This window comes from Delphinus delphis, chromosome 16, assembly GCF_949987515.2.
Source record: "Delphinus delphis chromosome 16, mDelDel1.2, whole genome shotgun sequence".
NCBI lineage: Eukaryota > Metazoa > Chordata > Mammalia > Artiodactyla > Delphinidae > Delphinus > Delphinus delphis.
The window spans coordinates 78,595,195-78,612,036 of record NC_082698.1 but is presented as its reverse complement, the minus strand read 5'-3'; the positions used below and the strand labels follow the sequence as shown (position 1 = coordinate 78,612,036).

At 41.4% G+C, this 16,842-nt stretch overlaps 1 protein-coding gene across 2 annotated transcripts in view; it reads right to left on the bottom strand.

The window, feature by feature from the left end:
• B3GALNT2 (beta-1,3-N-acetylgalactosaminyltransferase 2) overlaps positions 1–14,200 on the bottom strand; it is a 58,411-nt gene extending 44,211 nt beyond the window's left edge. For both annotated transcript variants that reach the window (XM_060035032.1, XM_060035033.1), the window contains exons 1-2: positions 13,860–14,200; positions 2,235–2,382 (exon numbers count right to left, since the gene is read on the bottom strand). In XM_060035032.1, the coding sequence (XP_059891015.1) occupies positions 2,235–2,382; positions 13,860–13,971 (260 nt within the window). In that variant the 5' untranslated portion in view covers positions 13,972–14,200. The remainder of the gene's footprint in view (positions 1–2,234; positions 2,383–13,859) is intronic.
• Positions 14,201–16,842: the final 2,642 nt, after the last annotated feature.

The following is a 16,842-nucleotide window of genomic DNA, read 5'->3' as shown; positions in this document are numbered from 1 at the left end:
GATTAAAGACCTAAATGTAAGGCCAGAAACTATCAAACTCTTAGAGGAAAACATAGGCAGAACACTCTATGGCATCAATCACAGCAAGATCCTTTTTGACCCACCTCCTAGAGAAATGGAAATAAAAACAAAAATAAACAAATGGGACCTAATGAAACTTAAAAGTTTTTGCACAGCAAAGGAAACCATAAACAAGACCAAAAGACAACCCTCAGAATGGGAGAAAATATTTGCAAATGAAGCAACTGACAAAGGATTAATCTCCAAAATTTACAAGCAGCTCATGCAGCTCAATAACAAAAAAAACAAACAACCCAATCCAAAAATGGGCAGAAGACCTAAATAGACATTTCTCCAAAGAAGATATACAGATTGCCAACAAACACATGAAAGAATGCTCAACATCAATAATCATTAGAGAAATGCAGATCAAAACTACAATGAGATATCATCTCACACCAGTCAGAATGGCCATCATCAAAAAATCTACAAACAATAAATGCTGGAGATGGTGTGGAGAAAAGGGAACACTGTTGCACTGGTGGTGGGAATGTGAATTGGTACAGCCACTATGAAGAACAGTATGGAGGTTCCTTAAAAAACTACAAATAAAACTACCATATGACCCAGCAATCCCACTACTGGGCATATACCCTGAGAAAACCATAATTCAAAAAGAGTCATGTACCAAAATGTTCATTGCAGCTCTATTTACAATAGCCAGGAGACGGAAACAACCTAAGTGTCCATCATCGGATGAATGGATAAAGAAGATGTGGCACATATATACAATGGAATATTACTCAGCCATAAAAAGAAATGAAATTGAGTTATTTGTAGTGAGGTGGATGGACCTAGAGTCTGTCATACAGAGTGAAGTAAGTCAGAAAAAGAAAGACAAATACCATATGCTAACACATATATATGGAATCTAAGAAAAAAAAAATGTCATGAAGAACCTAGGGGTAAGACAGGAATAAAGACACAGACCTACTAGAGAATGGACTTGAGGATATGGGGAGGGGGAAGGGTAAGCTGTGACAAAGTGAGAGAGTGGCATGGACATATATACACTATGTATAGCTAGTGGGAAGCAGCCGCATAGCACAGGGAGATCAGCTCGGTGCTTTGTGACCACCTAGAGGGGTGGGATAGGGAGGGAGATGCAAGAGAGAAGAGATATGGGAACATATATATATGTATAACTGATTCACTTTGTTATAAAGCAGAAACTAACATACCATTGTAAAGCAATTATACTCCAATAAAGATGTTAAAAAAAAAAAGCTGCTATGAGTAAGATAGGAAATCTATAAATGTTCACTACTGGTGACAAGAAAATTCACAATTGTGATTCCCCCGCATAACTACTCAGTCACAAGCGTCCCAGCTGAATGCAATCCTGAGGGCCTTCTCTGCTTATCAGTGACTTCGCATAAGCAGAGAAGAATCGTCACATAACTAGAAGTCCAAACTTCCATGCTTCACTTCCACTAGTCCCTCACTATATAATCTTCAGAGGCTGCTTTCCCTGAGAAGACTAAGGCCTTGCATTCCTAACCAACAACCGAGCCATCTAATGTCAACGTGTGACGTGCTACCCAAGCTCAGGCCTGGAAGGGTGGTTGGCAAAAAGAGTATGGCAAACTATACAAACCGCAGATCACACACAACCAAATGATACAGAGCTGAAAAACATTAAGTATATCTCTTTTGGCTTAAAATCTTGGTTAAATTTACTTTTTGGGCTCAACTACATGGAGGAAAAGCAAAATGAAATAGTCATTTCTGAGGAAAAGAAGTCACATATCTGAATTAACATCTCTGACTCCAAGAAGACATTTTTCAGAACACTTATTCAATACGTCACGCAAGGTGTGAACTCAAGAAACCTACCGTTGGGGCTTCCCTGGTGGCGCAGTGGTTAAGAATCTGCCTGCCAATGCAGGGGACATGGGTTCAAGCCCTGGTCCGGGAAGATCCTACACGCCGCGGAGCAACTAAGGCCGTGTGCCACAACTACTGAGCCTGTGTGCCACAACTACTGAGCCCATGGGCTGCAACTACTGAAGCCCGCACACCTGGAGCCCGTGCTCCACAACAAGAGAAGCCACTGCAATGAGAAGCCTGCGCACTGCAACGAAGAGTAGCCCCCGCTCGCCGCAACTGGAGAAAGCCCACGTGAAGCAACAAAGACCCAATGCAGCCAAAAAAAAAAAAGAAAAGAAACGTACCGTTGACTTAATGCTGGGTGTTGTACTAAATGCTTCAGCCAGGTGCTTCTTATCACATTGCGAAGTTCATGGTTATTGCGGGCTGACAGCACACCAACTACCACATCATAATGCCTAGATTTCCACTGGGGAAGTAAGGCCAACTGATCTAGAAATAAGCAATAGTAAATCAGAAATGTCATTTCTCAATTACTGTTAAGTTCAATATGTAACATAAAAATGTTTATTACAAGGTAATATAAATATATGTTCATATTTGCAGAAAATACAAATAAATACAAAGAATAAAAAACCTAAAGCACTCATAAAACTCACCATCCAGAGATAAGCACTACTAACATTTTGGTGCAGAGTCTTTTTGCTTCCACACCTATGTATGTATTCGTGCTCACCCAAGTATATATGTAAATTCTTCAAAACAAGTAAGACTTTTCTGATAAGAATCAGTTTGGAAGGTCAATGTGGCATAAACCATACAATAGTAGGCAGTAAGAGCCAATTATAAAATGCTGGCTTTTTATTTTAGCTATAAAAGTTATTTAACTCCTTGAGCCTCAGTTTCCTTAAGTAGAAATGGGTATAATAATACTTCTCATAGAGTTATAAAAATTAAATGATATAATGTGTATAAAGGTTCTGGTTTGGTAGCAGGCAAAGAGTGGGCATTCAATGGCAACTAACAACAACAACAACAAATGTGCTGTCAAAGGTGAAGTCCTACATGAATATTAGTTATTAAGTTTGGGAGATGAAGTTGAAGGACTACCATGCTGGAAAGAATCAGAACTCTTATTCATGCCAATAAATTCTACAGCCAGCAAATATTTATCACTTGAATAGTGCAAAGGATGAAGGAGGGGAAACGTTTGTAGTTAAAAAAAAAAAAAAAATCAAGGAACAAGTCATTTTTTACTATCATATTTAATGGACAGGATTACATTTTTAAAATATGTCCTTAGAGGGAGTTCCCTGGTGGCCCAGTGGTTAGAATTCCAGGCTTTCACTGCTGTGGCCCCGGTTCAATCCCTGGTCAGGGAACCGAGATCCCACAAGATGCACACCACCCCCACCCCAAAAAACTGTCCTTAGAGAAAGATAGAGGGAAAGATACTTTGTCCCTGTTTTTCATCACCAGTTTCAAAGCTTGAGAGCTACAAGCTAATATATAGCTCTCATTAGGGATCCCATTTCATCTCTTTCTTCAGCAGTGGAAACTGATCCCACAATGTTTCCAAAAATAAATTACTGCAGGCCACAGAGCTTTACTGTATTAAATGAAATGTTTTTATATGCCATAGAATCTAGGGATTCAAAAGACAACAAAGACATGTTGATATTTCTTCAAGGGAGAATACTTTAAATGCTTATGTAAAATTGGCAATGAAAACCTAGTCCCTCCCCCGACTTTTTCACAGAGAAATATTAGCAGTAAGCACATTTTATAGACAGGAGTGAGGAAAATGCAGTAACCAGACATATCTGACATTGATTCTACAGCCAACATGCTGCACAGTATCAGTAAGAAGTTACTTAAATCCTTGTGCCTCAGTTTCCTAATCAGAGAAAGCTGATACCAAAAACAGTCTTTTAGATACTCTATTTCATCTGTTTCAAAATGTCTTCTCAAAAGATTAAAAAGCTTTAAAAGATTAGAAGAGCAAAAATTATATGCATCCCAAATGCCTCATTTATCTGACTTCATGAGAAAACAAGGTTGCCGCACAAAAGTAAAATTTCAAAATAACTGAAACATCCCTTTAAATGCCAAACATCACTACCTTATTTTTGACGGGTAATCAAAATAAATCTTTTAGAGATGGATTACATGAAACATCATTTAACCTTTTCTTAATGACAAAATCTTTTTAAAATTTTTCTCAAATTTCTCTATCATTAATTCTAGTCGCAGCTTCAGTTCAAATTCTTACCTTTCACCTGGACCTACAAGGCTATCCTAATAGTTCCTCCCAGACTTCTCCATGAGATTTTTCTAAAAATAAATAAATCAATAGACACGAAGATAACCATGTGGTATGTGAAAGCCTCACGGATTATCGCTGAAAAGTACTTTTTCATCTTATTCCACCTCTCTCTGCCACTGCCAATCCTCTCTGCTTCTCATCCACATCTCAGCTGCCTCTACTGAACTGTGTTACTTTTTACATGCACTTCTCTTTTTGTTGCAGAAGAGAAGTACATGGCAGATTCTGGCCTTTTAGAGAACTTCTACTTCCAGAAATATTGAAAAATAGGTTTTTAAAGCCTCAACCAAAAAACTGTTAGAACTAATAAACAAATTCAGTAAAGTTACAGGATACATAATCAATATACAAAAATCAGCCGTATTTCTACACAGTAATAAACTATCAGAAACTATCAGAAAGAGAAATTATGAAAACTCCCAATTTCAATCACATCAAACAGAATAAATACCTAGGAATAAATTTAACCAAGGAGGTAAAAGACCTGTACACTGAAAAGTATAAGACATTGATGAAATAAATTAAAGAATACAGAAACAAAAGATATTCCATGCTTGCTAATATTGTTAAAATGTCCATACTAAAGCAATCTACAGATACAGTGCAACCTCTATCAAAATTCCAATGGCATTTTTCAGAAATAGAAAAAAAAAAAATCCTAAAATTTGTATGGAACCACAAAGACCTCGAAAAGCCAAAGCAATCTAGAGAAAGAAGAACAAAGCTGGAAATACCATGCTTCCTGGTTTCAAACCATATTATGAAGCTACAGTACTGGCATTAAAACAGACACATAGATCAACAGAACAGAATAGAGAGCCCAGAAGTAAACCCATGCGTATATGGTCAATCCATTTACAACAAAGGAACCAAGAATATACAGCGGGGAAAGGACAATCTCTTAGATAAATGACGTTGGGAAAACTGGACAGCCACATGCAAAAGCATGAAACTGAACCAACTAACTTATGCCATACACAAAAATCAACTGAAAATGGATTAAAAACTTGAATGTAAGACCTGACACCATAAAACTCCTATAAGAAAACATAGGCAGTAAGTTCCTTGACATTGGTCTTGGCAATAATTTTTTTAGATTTGACACTGAAAGCAAAGGCAACAATAGCAAAAATAAGTAAGTGAGACTACATCAAACTAAAAACCTTCTGCACAGCAAAAAAAACTATCAACAAAATGAAACGACAACCTACCAAATAGGAGAAGATATTTACAAATCATGTATCTGATTAATATCCAAAATATACGAAGAACTCATACAACCCAATACCAAAAAACAAAGAATCCCATTTAAAATTCAGCAGAGGATCTGAATAGACATTTTTCCAAAGAAGACATGCAGACTGCCATCAGGTACATGAAAAGGTGCTCAAAATCACTAATCATCAGGGAAATGCAAATCAAACCCACTATGAAACATCACCACACCTCTTAGAATGCCTATTATGAAAAAGATAAGAAATAACAAGTGTTGGCGAGAAGGTGGAGAAAAGGCAACCCTCATACACTGTTGGTGTGAAAGTAAATTGATGCAGCCACTAAAAAATGAAAAACAGTATGGAGGTTCCTCAAAAAATTAAAAATAGAACTACCATATGATCCAGCAAAACCACTTCTAGGTATTTACCTGAAGGAAATGAAAACATTCACTAGAAAAGACATATGAATGGGGATGATATGCATGATAGTGAACATGGGGATGTTCATTGCAGCACTATTTACAATAGCCAAGACATGGCAGTAACCTAAGTGTCCACTGATGGATGAATGAATACAGAAAATGTGTTCTTTATACACAATGGAATATTATTCAGCCATAAAAAAGAAGGAAATCTTGCCATTTGCAACCATGTGGACAGACCCTGAGGGCATTACACCAAGCGAAATAAGTTGGACAAAGACAGGCTGATACCATATGAACTCATTCATATGTAGAATCTAAAACAAACAAAACACCAAACTCATAAATACAGAGAACAGAGTGGTGTTTGCCAGAGGCTGGGTGTAGAGGGTAGGCATAATGGGTAAAAGGGGTGAAAAGGTACAAACTTCCAGTTATAAAATAAATAAGTCATGGGGATGTAACATACATCATGGTGACAATAGTTAACAAGACGGTATTGCAGGGAATTCCCTGGCGGTCCAGTGGTTAGGATTCTGGGATTTCCCTGCCATGGCCCGAGTTCAATCCCTGTTTGGGGAACTGAGATCCCGCAAGCCGCACGGCATGACCCCCCCACACACACCAAAACAACAACAACAACAACAACTGTACTGTATTTAAATGTTGCTAAAGAGAGTGGGTCTTAAAAGTTCTCATCACAGGAAAAAAAATTTGTAACTGTGTGTGGTGACAGATGTTAACTATACATACTGTGGTGATCATTACAGAATATATACATGTATCAAATCATTATGCTGCACACCTGAAACTAATGTAATTTGTCAATTATATCTCAATTTTTTTAAATACTGGTTTCTTCTGCCACATACCATCAATGTAAATCAGTCCAACAGACCTGTGAGTAGTGTGTCACACAGTATAAAACTCAAAGTGGAGAGTTCCCTGGTGGTCTAGCGGTTAGGATTCACCGCTTTCACTGCTGTGGTCCAGGTCCGATCCCTGGTTGGGGAACCGTGATCCCGCAAGCCACGTGGCACAGCCAAGATTAAACAAACCAACCAACAAACAAACAAGCAAAAACTCCTCAAAGTGGATGCTGTGTAAGAATGCTGCCCAGCTTTCCAGTTCCCCCCCCTACACTTTCATCATCCTCTGCTCAATGTTGCAAGTACAGGGTACCTAGTTTGATTCTGGTGTCTGAAAACAGGAAACAAAAACAAAAAAAACTAAGAAGTGAACATGAGACAAAGAATAAAGATAATTCACAGAAAAAGAAATGCAAATAGCCAACGAACCTATAAAAAATGGTTCAACTTCACTAGAAGTCAAGTTTGAATTACAGCAATAATAAGACACCAGTTTTCTCCTACATTCAAACTGACAAGTATCTTCTTAAATGATAATACCCAAATGACTGATGTTTTGACAGAGGTAGTTTTTTCAAGGAAATGGCTACTCTCCTATGTTGCTAATAGGAATGTAAGTTGGTATAGTATTCTGCAGTAAATTTTGCCAATATACATCAAATACCTCAGAATTGTATAACTTTTGTCCTTGGCTAAGAATATAGGCTAAGGAAATAATCAGTGATGCACTAAAAGATCTCTATTCATCACAGTGTCGTTTCTTAATAGGGAAAAACTGCAAAATACATGAATGCACAAATAAGGCATCAGTTACATAAATTATGCTGTATCTATATGCTAGAATACGATACAGACATTAAAATTGTTTTAAGCATTTCATTAAATGCTGTTCTACATCTCATTAAGTCAGATAAGCAGGCTATAAGAACTATGTACATACTATTTGGTTCCACTTATATAAAGTACAAAGCAGGCAAATCTCTGCCACTGAAGATCAGGATCATGGGTACCACTTCTGGCAGTGATAAGAAGGGAGCATAAAGGAAGCTTCTAAGGTGTTGGTAGTTTTCCTGTTTTTAATTTGGGTGCTGATTAGCTGGGTGATTCAGTTTGTGAAACTACATCAAGCTCACATTTACGTGCACTTTTCTGAATGTACATTATATATCAAAAAAAATTTTTAATACTAAATAATTCCCCCAACCATGTTTTATATGTATTGATACATTCAAACATTGCCCAGTATAGATCATTTTTCTTTCCTTTTTAAAGAATAATTTCAAAATTTTTCTTTGTAAAGTAAAATTTGTAAATTATTCTTTGTAAAGTAAAATTTGTAAATTTTTACTTTACTTTGTAAAGTAAAATTTGTTTTACTTTTATAAGAAAAAATGTAAATCATGGAATGTGAACGATCTATAGGTGACAAACTCATTCATACTTCCCCAGTTTTCTCCTCTTGATTCATTCCTTCAAGTAACTGAGCACCTCCTATGTTCACTGCTTTAGATGGCAAATATATAGCAATAAACAAATCTTCATACTGTCAAGAATAATTAAAACCCCACACAAGCTCCCTGAAGGCAATGACCATTTCTCTTTTTAATATGTAGTATATCCTGAGAGTCTGGCAACCTGCTGGACTCTGCACTGAAAGTGGACGTCCAAAAGTTTATTAAAGACTCCAAAACTGACTGCTCAAAATAAGCCCAAAGATTCTTAAAAATTAGACTAAAATTTCCACTCTCATGTGCATGTCTCACATGACACCAACCACAAACAGGCAGGAATCTTAAAAATGAAGAAAACATGCAAGTTCACCACGTATCTACTGATAAGGACAATCATTATACACACTACCAGCGTGCTCTCACCAATTTCAGATACCTCCCCAAACACCTCACTAGCAAGGACATCAGCCACCTCCACACTACCATTCCTCTCTAAAATTCAGAGTGCTCACGAGGAATGAGGCACTGTTCTGGGTGTTTTATTAACTGAATCTTCACAATAACCCTGTGAGGTCATCATTTTATAAATAAGGAAACTGAAGCACAGAGACCAGATTAGCATATAGCGATCATTTTGGACGAGGCAGCCCTAGGCGAAACTGCAAAGCAAGCTCAATTTGTCTTTGACCTTCTGCTTGCCCCATGTCGGTTTCCATTTAACAAACTGCGAGCACCTTGAGAGCAGGGACTAAATACCTACTACTCTAAGCATTTGTTGAATGGATCCGTTTCTTTCCTTTCTCTTTAGTTTCCTTCTTTCAAAATATCCTAGAAAGAGAAGCCTCTTTTGGTACATAATTTTTCTAAATTAACTGTTAAATAATTCCTGCTAAGGCATAACCCCAAACCAATACGTTATCATTAAGATATCCTGTATCTTTATTCCCTAGCCCAAATGTCTGTCTCCACCTCCATTTTCCTCTCCTCACCCCCCAGTTGTGCTGGATTTCACAACAGGAGATCTACTGGCTCTTCACCAGCTGTTCTCCCTGACTGGGCTTCACCTGTTCAAGGTGAGCTACTACATTAGAATAGTACCACGTACTAACACGACTGACACACTTCATTCATGCATTCAGGTTCCTGCCCAACTGTGACCTCTTTAGAGCGGCCCCCCTGACCTCTCTATTGATTTATTTATAAATTTATTTATTTTTGGCTCCGTTGGGTCTTTGTTGCTGCACGCGGGCTTTCTCCAGCTGCAGTGAGGGGGGCTACTCTTTCATTGCGGTGCACAGGCTTCTCATTGCGGTGGCTTCTCTTGTTGCGGAGCTCGGGCTCTAGGTGTGTGGGCTCAGTAGCTGTGGCTTGCGGACTCTAGACCGCAGGCTCAGTAGTCGTGGCGCACGGGCTTAGTTGCTCCGCAGCATGTGGGATCTTCCTGGACCAGGGCTCAAACCTGTGTCCCCTGGACTGGCAGGTGGATTCTTAACCACTGCGCCACCAAGGAAGCCCCTGACCTCTCTATTTAAAACAGCAGCACATCATTCTCTATCCTCTTACACTGCTTTATTTTTGTCACCACACATCACTCTCCCCTATGATATTTAATAATTATTTTCTTATATTCTGCTTTCCCTTGTGAACTGTAAACTGCATGAGGGCAGGGACTTTATCTTGATTACTGCTGTAATCCCACACCTACAACAGGAGTTGGCACAGAGGAGGCTCTCAAATATTTGTAGAATCAACTGCAAGTCAGAGGGCCTTTTTTAACATTCAGGGGAAGTAAATCTCCCTGCCACGACTTAATGAGACTGAAGACAGACAAAGAGGCAGGAGAGAAAAGAGAACAAAAACAAAATTCAAAATGTAAATTCAAGGGAAGAATACTTAACAAAGTCTTGGGTTTTCTCTCTCACTCTAGGCTTAAGGGATAAGGACTAAAATGTAAAAATGCTCCAATTTTTTGGTTTGAACTGGTGACAACACAAAGAGAAAAGAATTTGTATGAAATTTTAGCAATCAAGATGCTTCTACTGTTTTTAGTTTTGAAAGTACCAAAAGTGCAAAACGAAAGTTAGGACTCTGCAAGGTTTCACTTAGATTGAATACTCTATTTATTATTTGACTAGATGCACAATATCCACCTAAAGTCAAAGTTAATTTACACAACTAGTACTGATCTCCTCACCAATAGCCCTGCCCTTTCCAAGGTCTACTTCCTAGTTTCCTTAATCTAGCCTGGTCTCACAGGACAGCAGATAAGGTATCACTGAAACACTGACGGAGGGGGAAAAACTTATCTCAAAAAGAAAAAACATTTTTTTAAAAAGTTACTTTTAATACTTTTAGGTGAGCCCCACAGAAATAAAAAACACTAGGAAAAGGTAACCCCCTCACCTCCAGGAGTGGCCCAGGGGAAGACTGGCTACCTGAGGGGAAGGAAGCACAGAAGAGACCCAGTGCAGACAAAGGGAAAGGGAATGTCAGTGGGGCTGGGAGCTGTGATCACTACAGGAGAAAATGTGAGCACAGTGGGACTGGCTCCAGGCACACAGGCAAAGGGCAAAAGGGTTGGACATGAAGCCACAAAGCTTCCAAAACTAGAACAAATAATTTTAAAATGTGTATGGAAACACAAAAGACCCCAAATAGACAAAACAATCTTGAGAAAGAAGAACAGAGCTGGAGGAGTCAGGCCCCCTGACTTTAGACTATACTACAAAGCTACAGTAATCGAAATGGTATGGTACTGGCACAAAAATAGACACATACATCAATGGAACAGAACAGAGAGCCCAGGAATAAACCCACACACTTATGGTCCGTTAATCTATGACAAAGGAAGCAAGAATAGACAATGGGGAAAAGACAGTCTCTTCAATAAGTGCTGCTGGGAAAACTGCACTGCTACAAGTAAAAGAATAAAATTAGAACATTCTCTAACACCATATACAAAAATAAACTCAAAATGGATTAAAGATGTAAATGTAAGACTGGATACTATAAAACTCCTTGAGGAAAAAATTGGCAGAACACTCTTCGACATAAATCGCAGCAATACGTTTTTGGATCCATCTCCTGAGATAAAGGAAATAAAAGCAGAAATAAACAAATGGGACCTAATTAAACTTAAAAGCTTTTGCACAGCAAAGGAAACCATTGATATAAACAGGAAGACAACCTGCCAAATGGGATATAATATTTGCAAATGATATGACTGATCAGTGATTAACATCCAACATATATAAACAGCTCATACAACTCAACATCAGAAAAACAAACAACCCAATTTAAAAATGGGCAGAAGAAATGAACACTTTTCCAAAGAGGAAATGCTGATGGCCAACAGGCACATGAAAAGATGCTCAACATCCCTAGTCATCAGTGAAATGCAAATCAAAACCACAATGAGACGTCACCTCACACCTGTCAGAATGGGTATCATCAAAAGGAACACAAATACTGGGGGAGGATGTGCAGAAAAGGGAACCCTTGTATACTGTTGGTAAGAATGTAAACTGGTGCAGTCACTGTGGAAAACAGTATGGAGATTCCTCAAAAAACTACCATATGGCCCAGCAGTTCCACTCCCGGGTATATAACTGAAAAAAACCCAAAAACACTAATTCAAAAAGATACATGCACCCTAATGTTCACAGCAGCGTTATTTACAATTACCAAGATACGGAAACAACCTAAGTGTCCATCAACAGATGAATGGATAAAGAAGATGTGATATATATACACACGATGAAATACTACTCAGCCTTAAAAAAAGAAAGAAGTTTTGCCATTTGCAGCAACACGGATGGATTTGGAGGGCATTAGGGTAAGTGAAATAAGTCAGAGAAAGACAAATCCTGCAAGGTATCACTTACACCTGGAATCTAAAAGATATAACAAACCAGTGAACATAACAAAAAAGCAGCAGGCTCACAGATGTGGAGAACAAATTAGTGGTTACCAGTGGAGGGCGGAGGGGCAATACCGGGGTGGAGGAGTGAGAGGGACAAACTACTGGGTGTAAGATAGGCTCAAGGATGTGTTGTACAACACAGGGAACAGAGCCAATATTTTGTAATAACTGTAAATGGAAAGTAACCTTTTAAAATTGTATTAAAACATAAAAAATAAATTTAAAAAAGTAAGAAATTGTCAGGGAGGCCTACTAAGTTTTCAGCTTGAACGTACGGTTTTCACTTGTTTATGGACCCTAAAAGATATTTAGGTCATAAATATCCTAAGTGTGCTCTACAAGTAAATTCCAGTAAAGCTCACTCATCATACAGAAAAGAAATTTGTAAAATGCAAAACCCAACAGGTGTTACAGAGCACTATATATCTACAGCACTCTTTCCTCAGCTCCATTTACAAAACCCTAACAAACAAAACAGACAAAAAAAATCCTAACCTGTTAAGTTAAATGCCCTGTAACACTGCACTCTCATTAAATCATTTAAATAGTATCTTAATTCCATTCAGGTCACACAAACAGCCTTCTCAAAGAACTTGTGGCTTCTCTAATAGAAAAGGATTTTAAGAGTTATCAGAATAAAGAACTCCAATTATAACAGTGAGATTGCTTTGAGGACTGCCAAATTAGTTTCTGTACTTTCTACTTCTAAGTTAAGGCACAGAGCCATCTCAGAATTGCAAATATTCAACTATTCTTTAAAATATTGCATAAGAAAACAACTGTCTTTAGGGAAAAGTGGTAAGAAAAAAACTCCCAACGTAGTTAAAAACCAAAAAGGACTATTACCTCATCTTTAAAACAGCCTTCTAGGCTTCTTTACATGTCCTAGGGCAAGCCCTTAAAAAAGAAAACAAGAAAATAAGGGAAACCTGAAGACGTCTTCAGAGCAGTGGAATTCATTAACAACAGAAAACCCCCTGGGCTGTGGGCACAGCATTCTATTTCTCAGGCTGTGAAGTGAACATGAACAAAGGTTTCTTTCCCACGAGAGAATAACTTTTAGAGCAAATGGGGAAGACCATTAAAGAACCTGGTATTTTCGTGTATATTTCATTCACAGGCTTTTGCAAACCAAGTTCCCAGGAACAACTCCACTCGCAGCCATGCCTCGATTTGCTCAACCGACTTACATCGCAGTTTTCAAAGGATTCACAAAGTACAGTATACTCTCAAAGCAAAGTTATTCCTTAAAAGCAAAACACAGCCACCTTTTAAAACACGCACAAACGTGATCCACGGCCCGAAGACCTCAAAACTCTTGACCGAATAACCAACACCTGGGGAGGAAGAAAGCAACCTGGTAGCCCAACCCCGGGCGTGAGCAGCTGCCGCTGAAGGGCTGAAGGACACGCGGGGCTTTGCTCCCCGGGCAGGCGCCGGGCGACTCGGGCCAGGCCTGGGGACAGCCGGAGGGCTTTCAGTCGCGGGCACCGGCTTTGTGCCCATTAAGAAACGCGAGGAGGTGAGAAGCGGCCGAGACGCGAAACGAGAAAAGCGCCCTCAAGTTTGCCCGATATTAACGCCTCGAGGATGAAAAGGGCCGTTTGTTTCATCGGCGGACCGTCGTGTCGGGCCGCCCCCCGCCCGGGACTCCCGGCGGAGCTCCGCGAAGGAAGCCGCCGGGAGGTTCGGAGCCGGCTTCCCCGCGGCTCGCGGCCGCCCGGCCCGCCCCGCCCCGCCTCGCCTGGCCCCAGGACCTCACCTGCCCGGCCGGCCCCCGAGGCGCGGGCGGGCGGCGGGGAGCGCAGCCGCAGCCAGAGGTGCAGCGCGGCCCCGAGCACACACGGGCACAGCAGCACCAGCCAGTTTCGCATTGGCCGCCCCCGCCTGCTCCACCTCGCACCCCCGCCGCGCTCCGGGTTCTCCCGCGTCCCGGGAGGGAACCTGCAAGTAAGGAGGCCGAGTGCCGACGGCCGACTCCCGCGCTACGACTCCGGGGACGCCCGCCCTCGCGCCCGACGCCGTCCAGCTTCCTCTCGGCTTCGGGCCCCGCGCCTCAGCTTCCTCAGACCACCAGCGGCAGCTCCTCAGCCGGGCGGAGCCCCGCCCCCTGCGCTTGGCCTCCCCTGGCCCCGCCCACCTTTTCTCTCACTCGCCCCGCCCCCTCCCCTCGCGTCCCCTCCCGCTCTCGTCGGCCAGCCGGGAGCTGAAGTCCCGCTCCGGGATCAAGCCGGGAGTGCCCCAGTGATCCAGTGACTGGAAAACCACACTTCCCATAACCCCACGCACTCGCCTCCGTCACTCGGCGGTTGCGGAGGCAGAGCGCGAGGCCCCACACGGAGCATGCGCAACCCTTTTCGACGTCTACCGCCCCGCAGCGGCCGAAGGGAGGTAGTGCCGGGCGACCCCGCGCTTCGGGGCCGCCCCCACCCGGGAGGGAAACACAGCTGAGGTGGAATGTGCTGATTGCCCAAGATTGAAAGGGAGATCTAAGGGAAGACTTTTTAAAATCACGCAGGAGCTTCCTTATGCCGAATGCTAGCCTTGTGTGGGAGATAAGATCTTGCGGACGCCGGAGATCAGGGCGAAGCAGCCCAGTTGCCTTCAGCTGTGAATCGTCGAGTATTAGTTCTGGTGCAGTGTGTACCCGGCTCTTTGCCCGGTCCTGTCCTCTAGGAACTCAGGATGAGTAAGACCGCGCCCAGGGGATCAAGCTGTGGAGTACGACAGCGACGGTCCAATCTAGAGTAAAATTTCACGTGCCCGGGTGTCCAACTAGCGCTGGAAAGTTGCCAGTAGAACGAGGCGCGCACACACCTGCTACAGGACGTGAGTCGGGAGGGCCGAGAGGACGCGGGCTCCGAAGCACCTGTGGGCAGGACCCCTGCAGCGCTCCTTAAGGATAAAGTACTGCCCACTGGCCCGAGGACTTGACCCCTCGGACCCGCCCGCGGCCAAACGCACGAGTGCCCTGGTTGAGGCCGTGTGGGTTAAGGGGCGAGACGGTCAAGGTACCGATGTTAAGACGACGGAGGAGAGGAGGAAAATGAGCGCCTGGCTTGTGGTGTTCCGTTTATTTGTTTTTTAAGTTTTCCCAAATTGTGGAAACAGAAGTTAACTATATTGTTGGGGAAAGTCTTGGTTGAAAGCCACAGAAAATCCACTTCGAACAGGCTTAAGGAAAAAAGGGTAATTGATTCAAAGTCACTGAACAGTCCAGGAGGAGACGTCTTAGGCACTGTCAGTACCATAGTCTCCTTGAGTGGCAATTTAATTTCAGCAGAAATTAAAATTACTTTTTATTTGATTGTTTTGTAATATGGCCTGTATTATATTTAATTTTAAAATTTCTTATAATAGTTGTATAAAAGCTATAAGCCTAAAGAGTTTATACTGTATGTTTGTACTGTTCAAGTAAAATAATAAAAATAATTTAATTAATATGGGGTCAGAAGTAATTTTTTCCCTTTAAAGGGATTTGTATATTCATTGGTTATCTATTGCTACCTAACAAATTACTCCCAAACTCTTAAAACGACAATAATCATTTATTATGTCTCACAATTTCTGTGGGCCAGGAATTGGAGGGCTAAATTTTTGTTCAGGGTCTCCCATAAAGTTGCAGGCAGATGTCAGCTGGGGCTGTGGTCATCTGAAGTCTTGATTGGTGCTGGAGAATCCACTTCCTAGGTGGCTCACTTCCATGGCCGGCAAGTTGGTACTGCCTTTCCGCCTCTTTAAGTTCCTCTCTAAGTAGCTCTCTCCAGTGAGCTGCTTTATTATTTTTAAAAATATTATTTATTTATTTTGGCTGCAGCATGCAGGTCTTAGTTGCAGCATGTGGGATCTTTAGTTGTGGCATTCGGGCTTCTTAGTTGCAGCATGTGAACTCTGAGATGCAGCATGCATGCAGGATCTAGTTCCCCGACCAGGGATCAAACCCAGGCCCCCTGCATTGGGAGCTCAGAGTCCTACCCACTGGACCACTAGGGAAGTCCCTCCAATGAGCTGCTTTAGAGTCCCCACACCATGGCGACTTGCTTCCCCAAGAGTTGGAGACCCAAGAGACTGGTGGAGATGGTGCAATGCCTTTTATGATGAATGCTTGGAAGACACACACTGTCACTTCTGCAGTCAACACAGACTAGCCCTGATTCACTGTGGGAGGGACCACAGAAGGTTGTGAATACCAGGAGGCAAGGGTGATTGGGGGTCATCTCATAGGCAGCTGGCGGCTGTCGCAGTATATTATACAAATATGAGAAACAATACTGTTTGTAAACAGTTTTGGGAGTCTTCAGGGCCCCTAGCATTCTCCATGGCCCCTGAATACCCTGAAGACAACAAAGAAAAATTTGTCCTTCTTGTGGGAAACATGGAATTAGTAGGCTGTGATCTTTGTGGCTCCTGAGCAAATGTCCCCAAGATCCGTGCACCCTTTTCCCAGAATGTTTACGTATTGCAGTAAGGAAGGAGAATACATAATGTCTACATATTCCCTGTTAGAAGTTCTTCTTTGTTTAGAAACTATGCTAACCTGCTTTCTACATTTCAAGTAAAGAAATTGTCAAGAAAGTAATAATTGGTTGTCACTAAGAGTGTCCTGTTTTTTATCCTCAAGAAGAGTATTAAAATGCCTCTCTTGAAATCCTAAAATTTTCATTTTGTGATTAAAGGTTTATAACGAGTTAACCCCAAAAGAGGAATAATCCCCAATTTAGGCAGATCTATTAATTCATCAGATA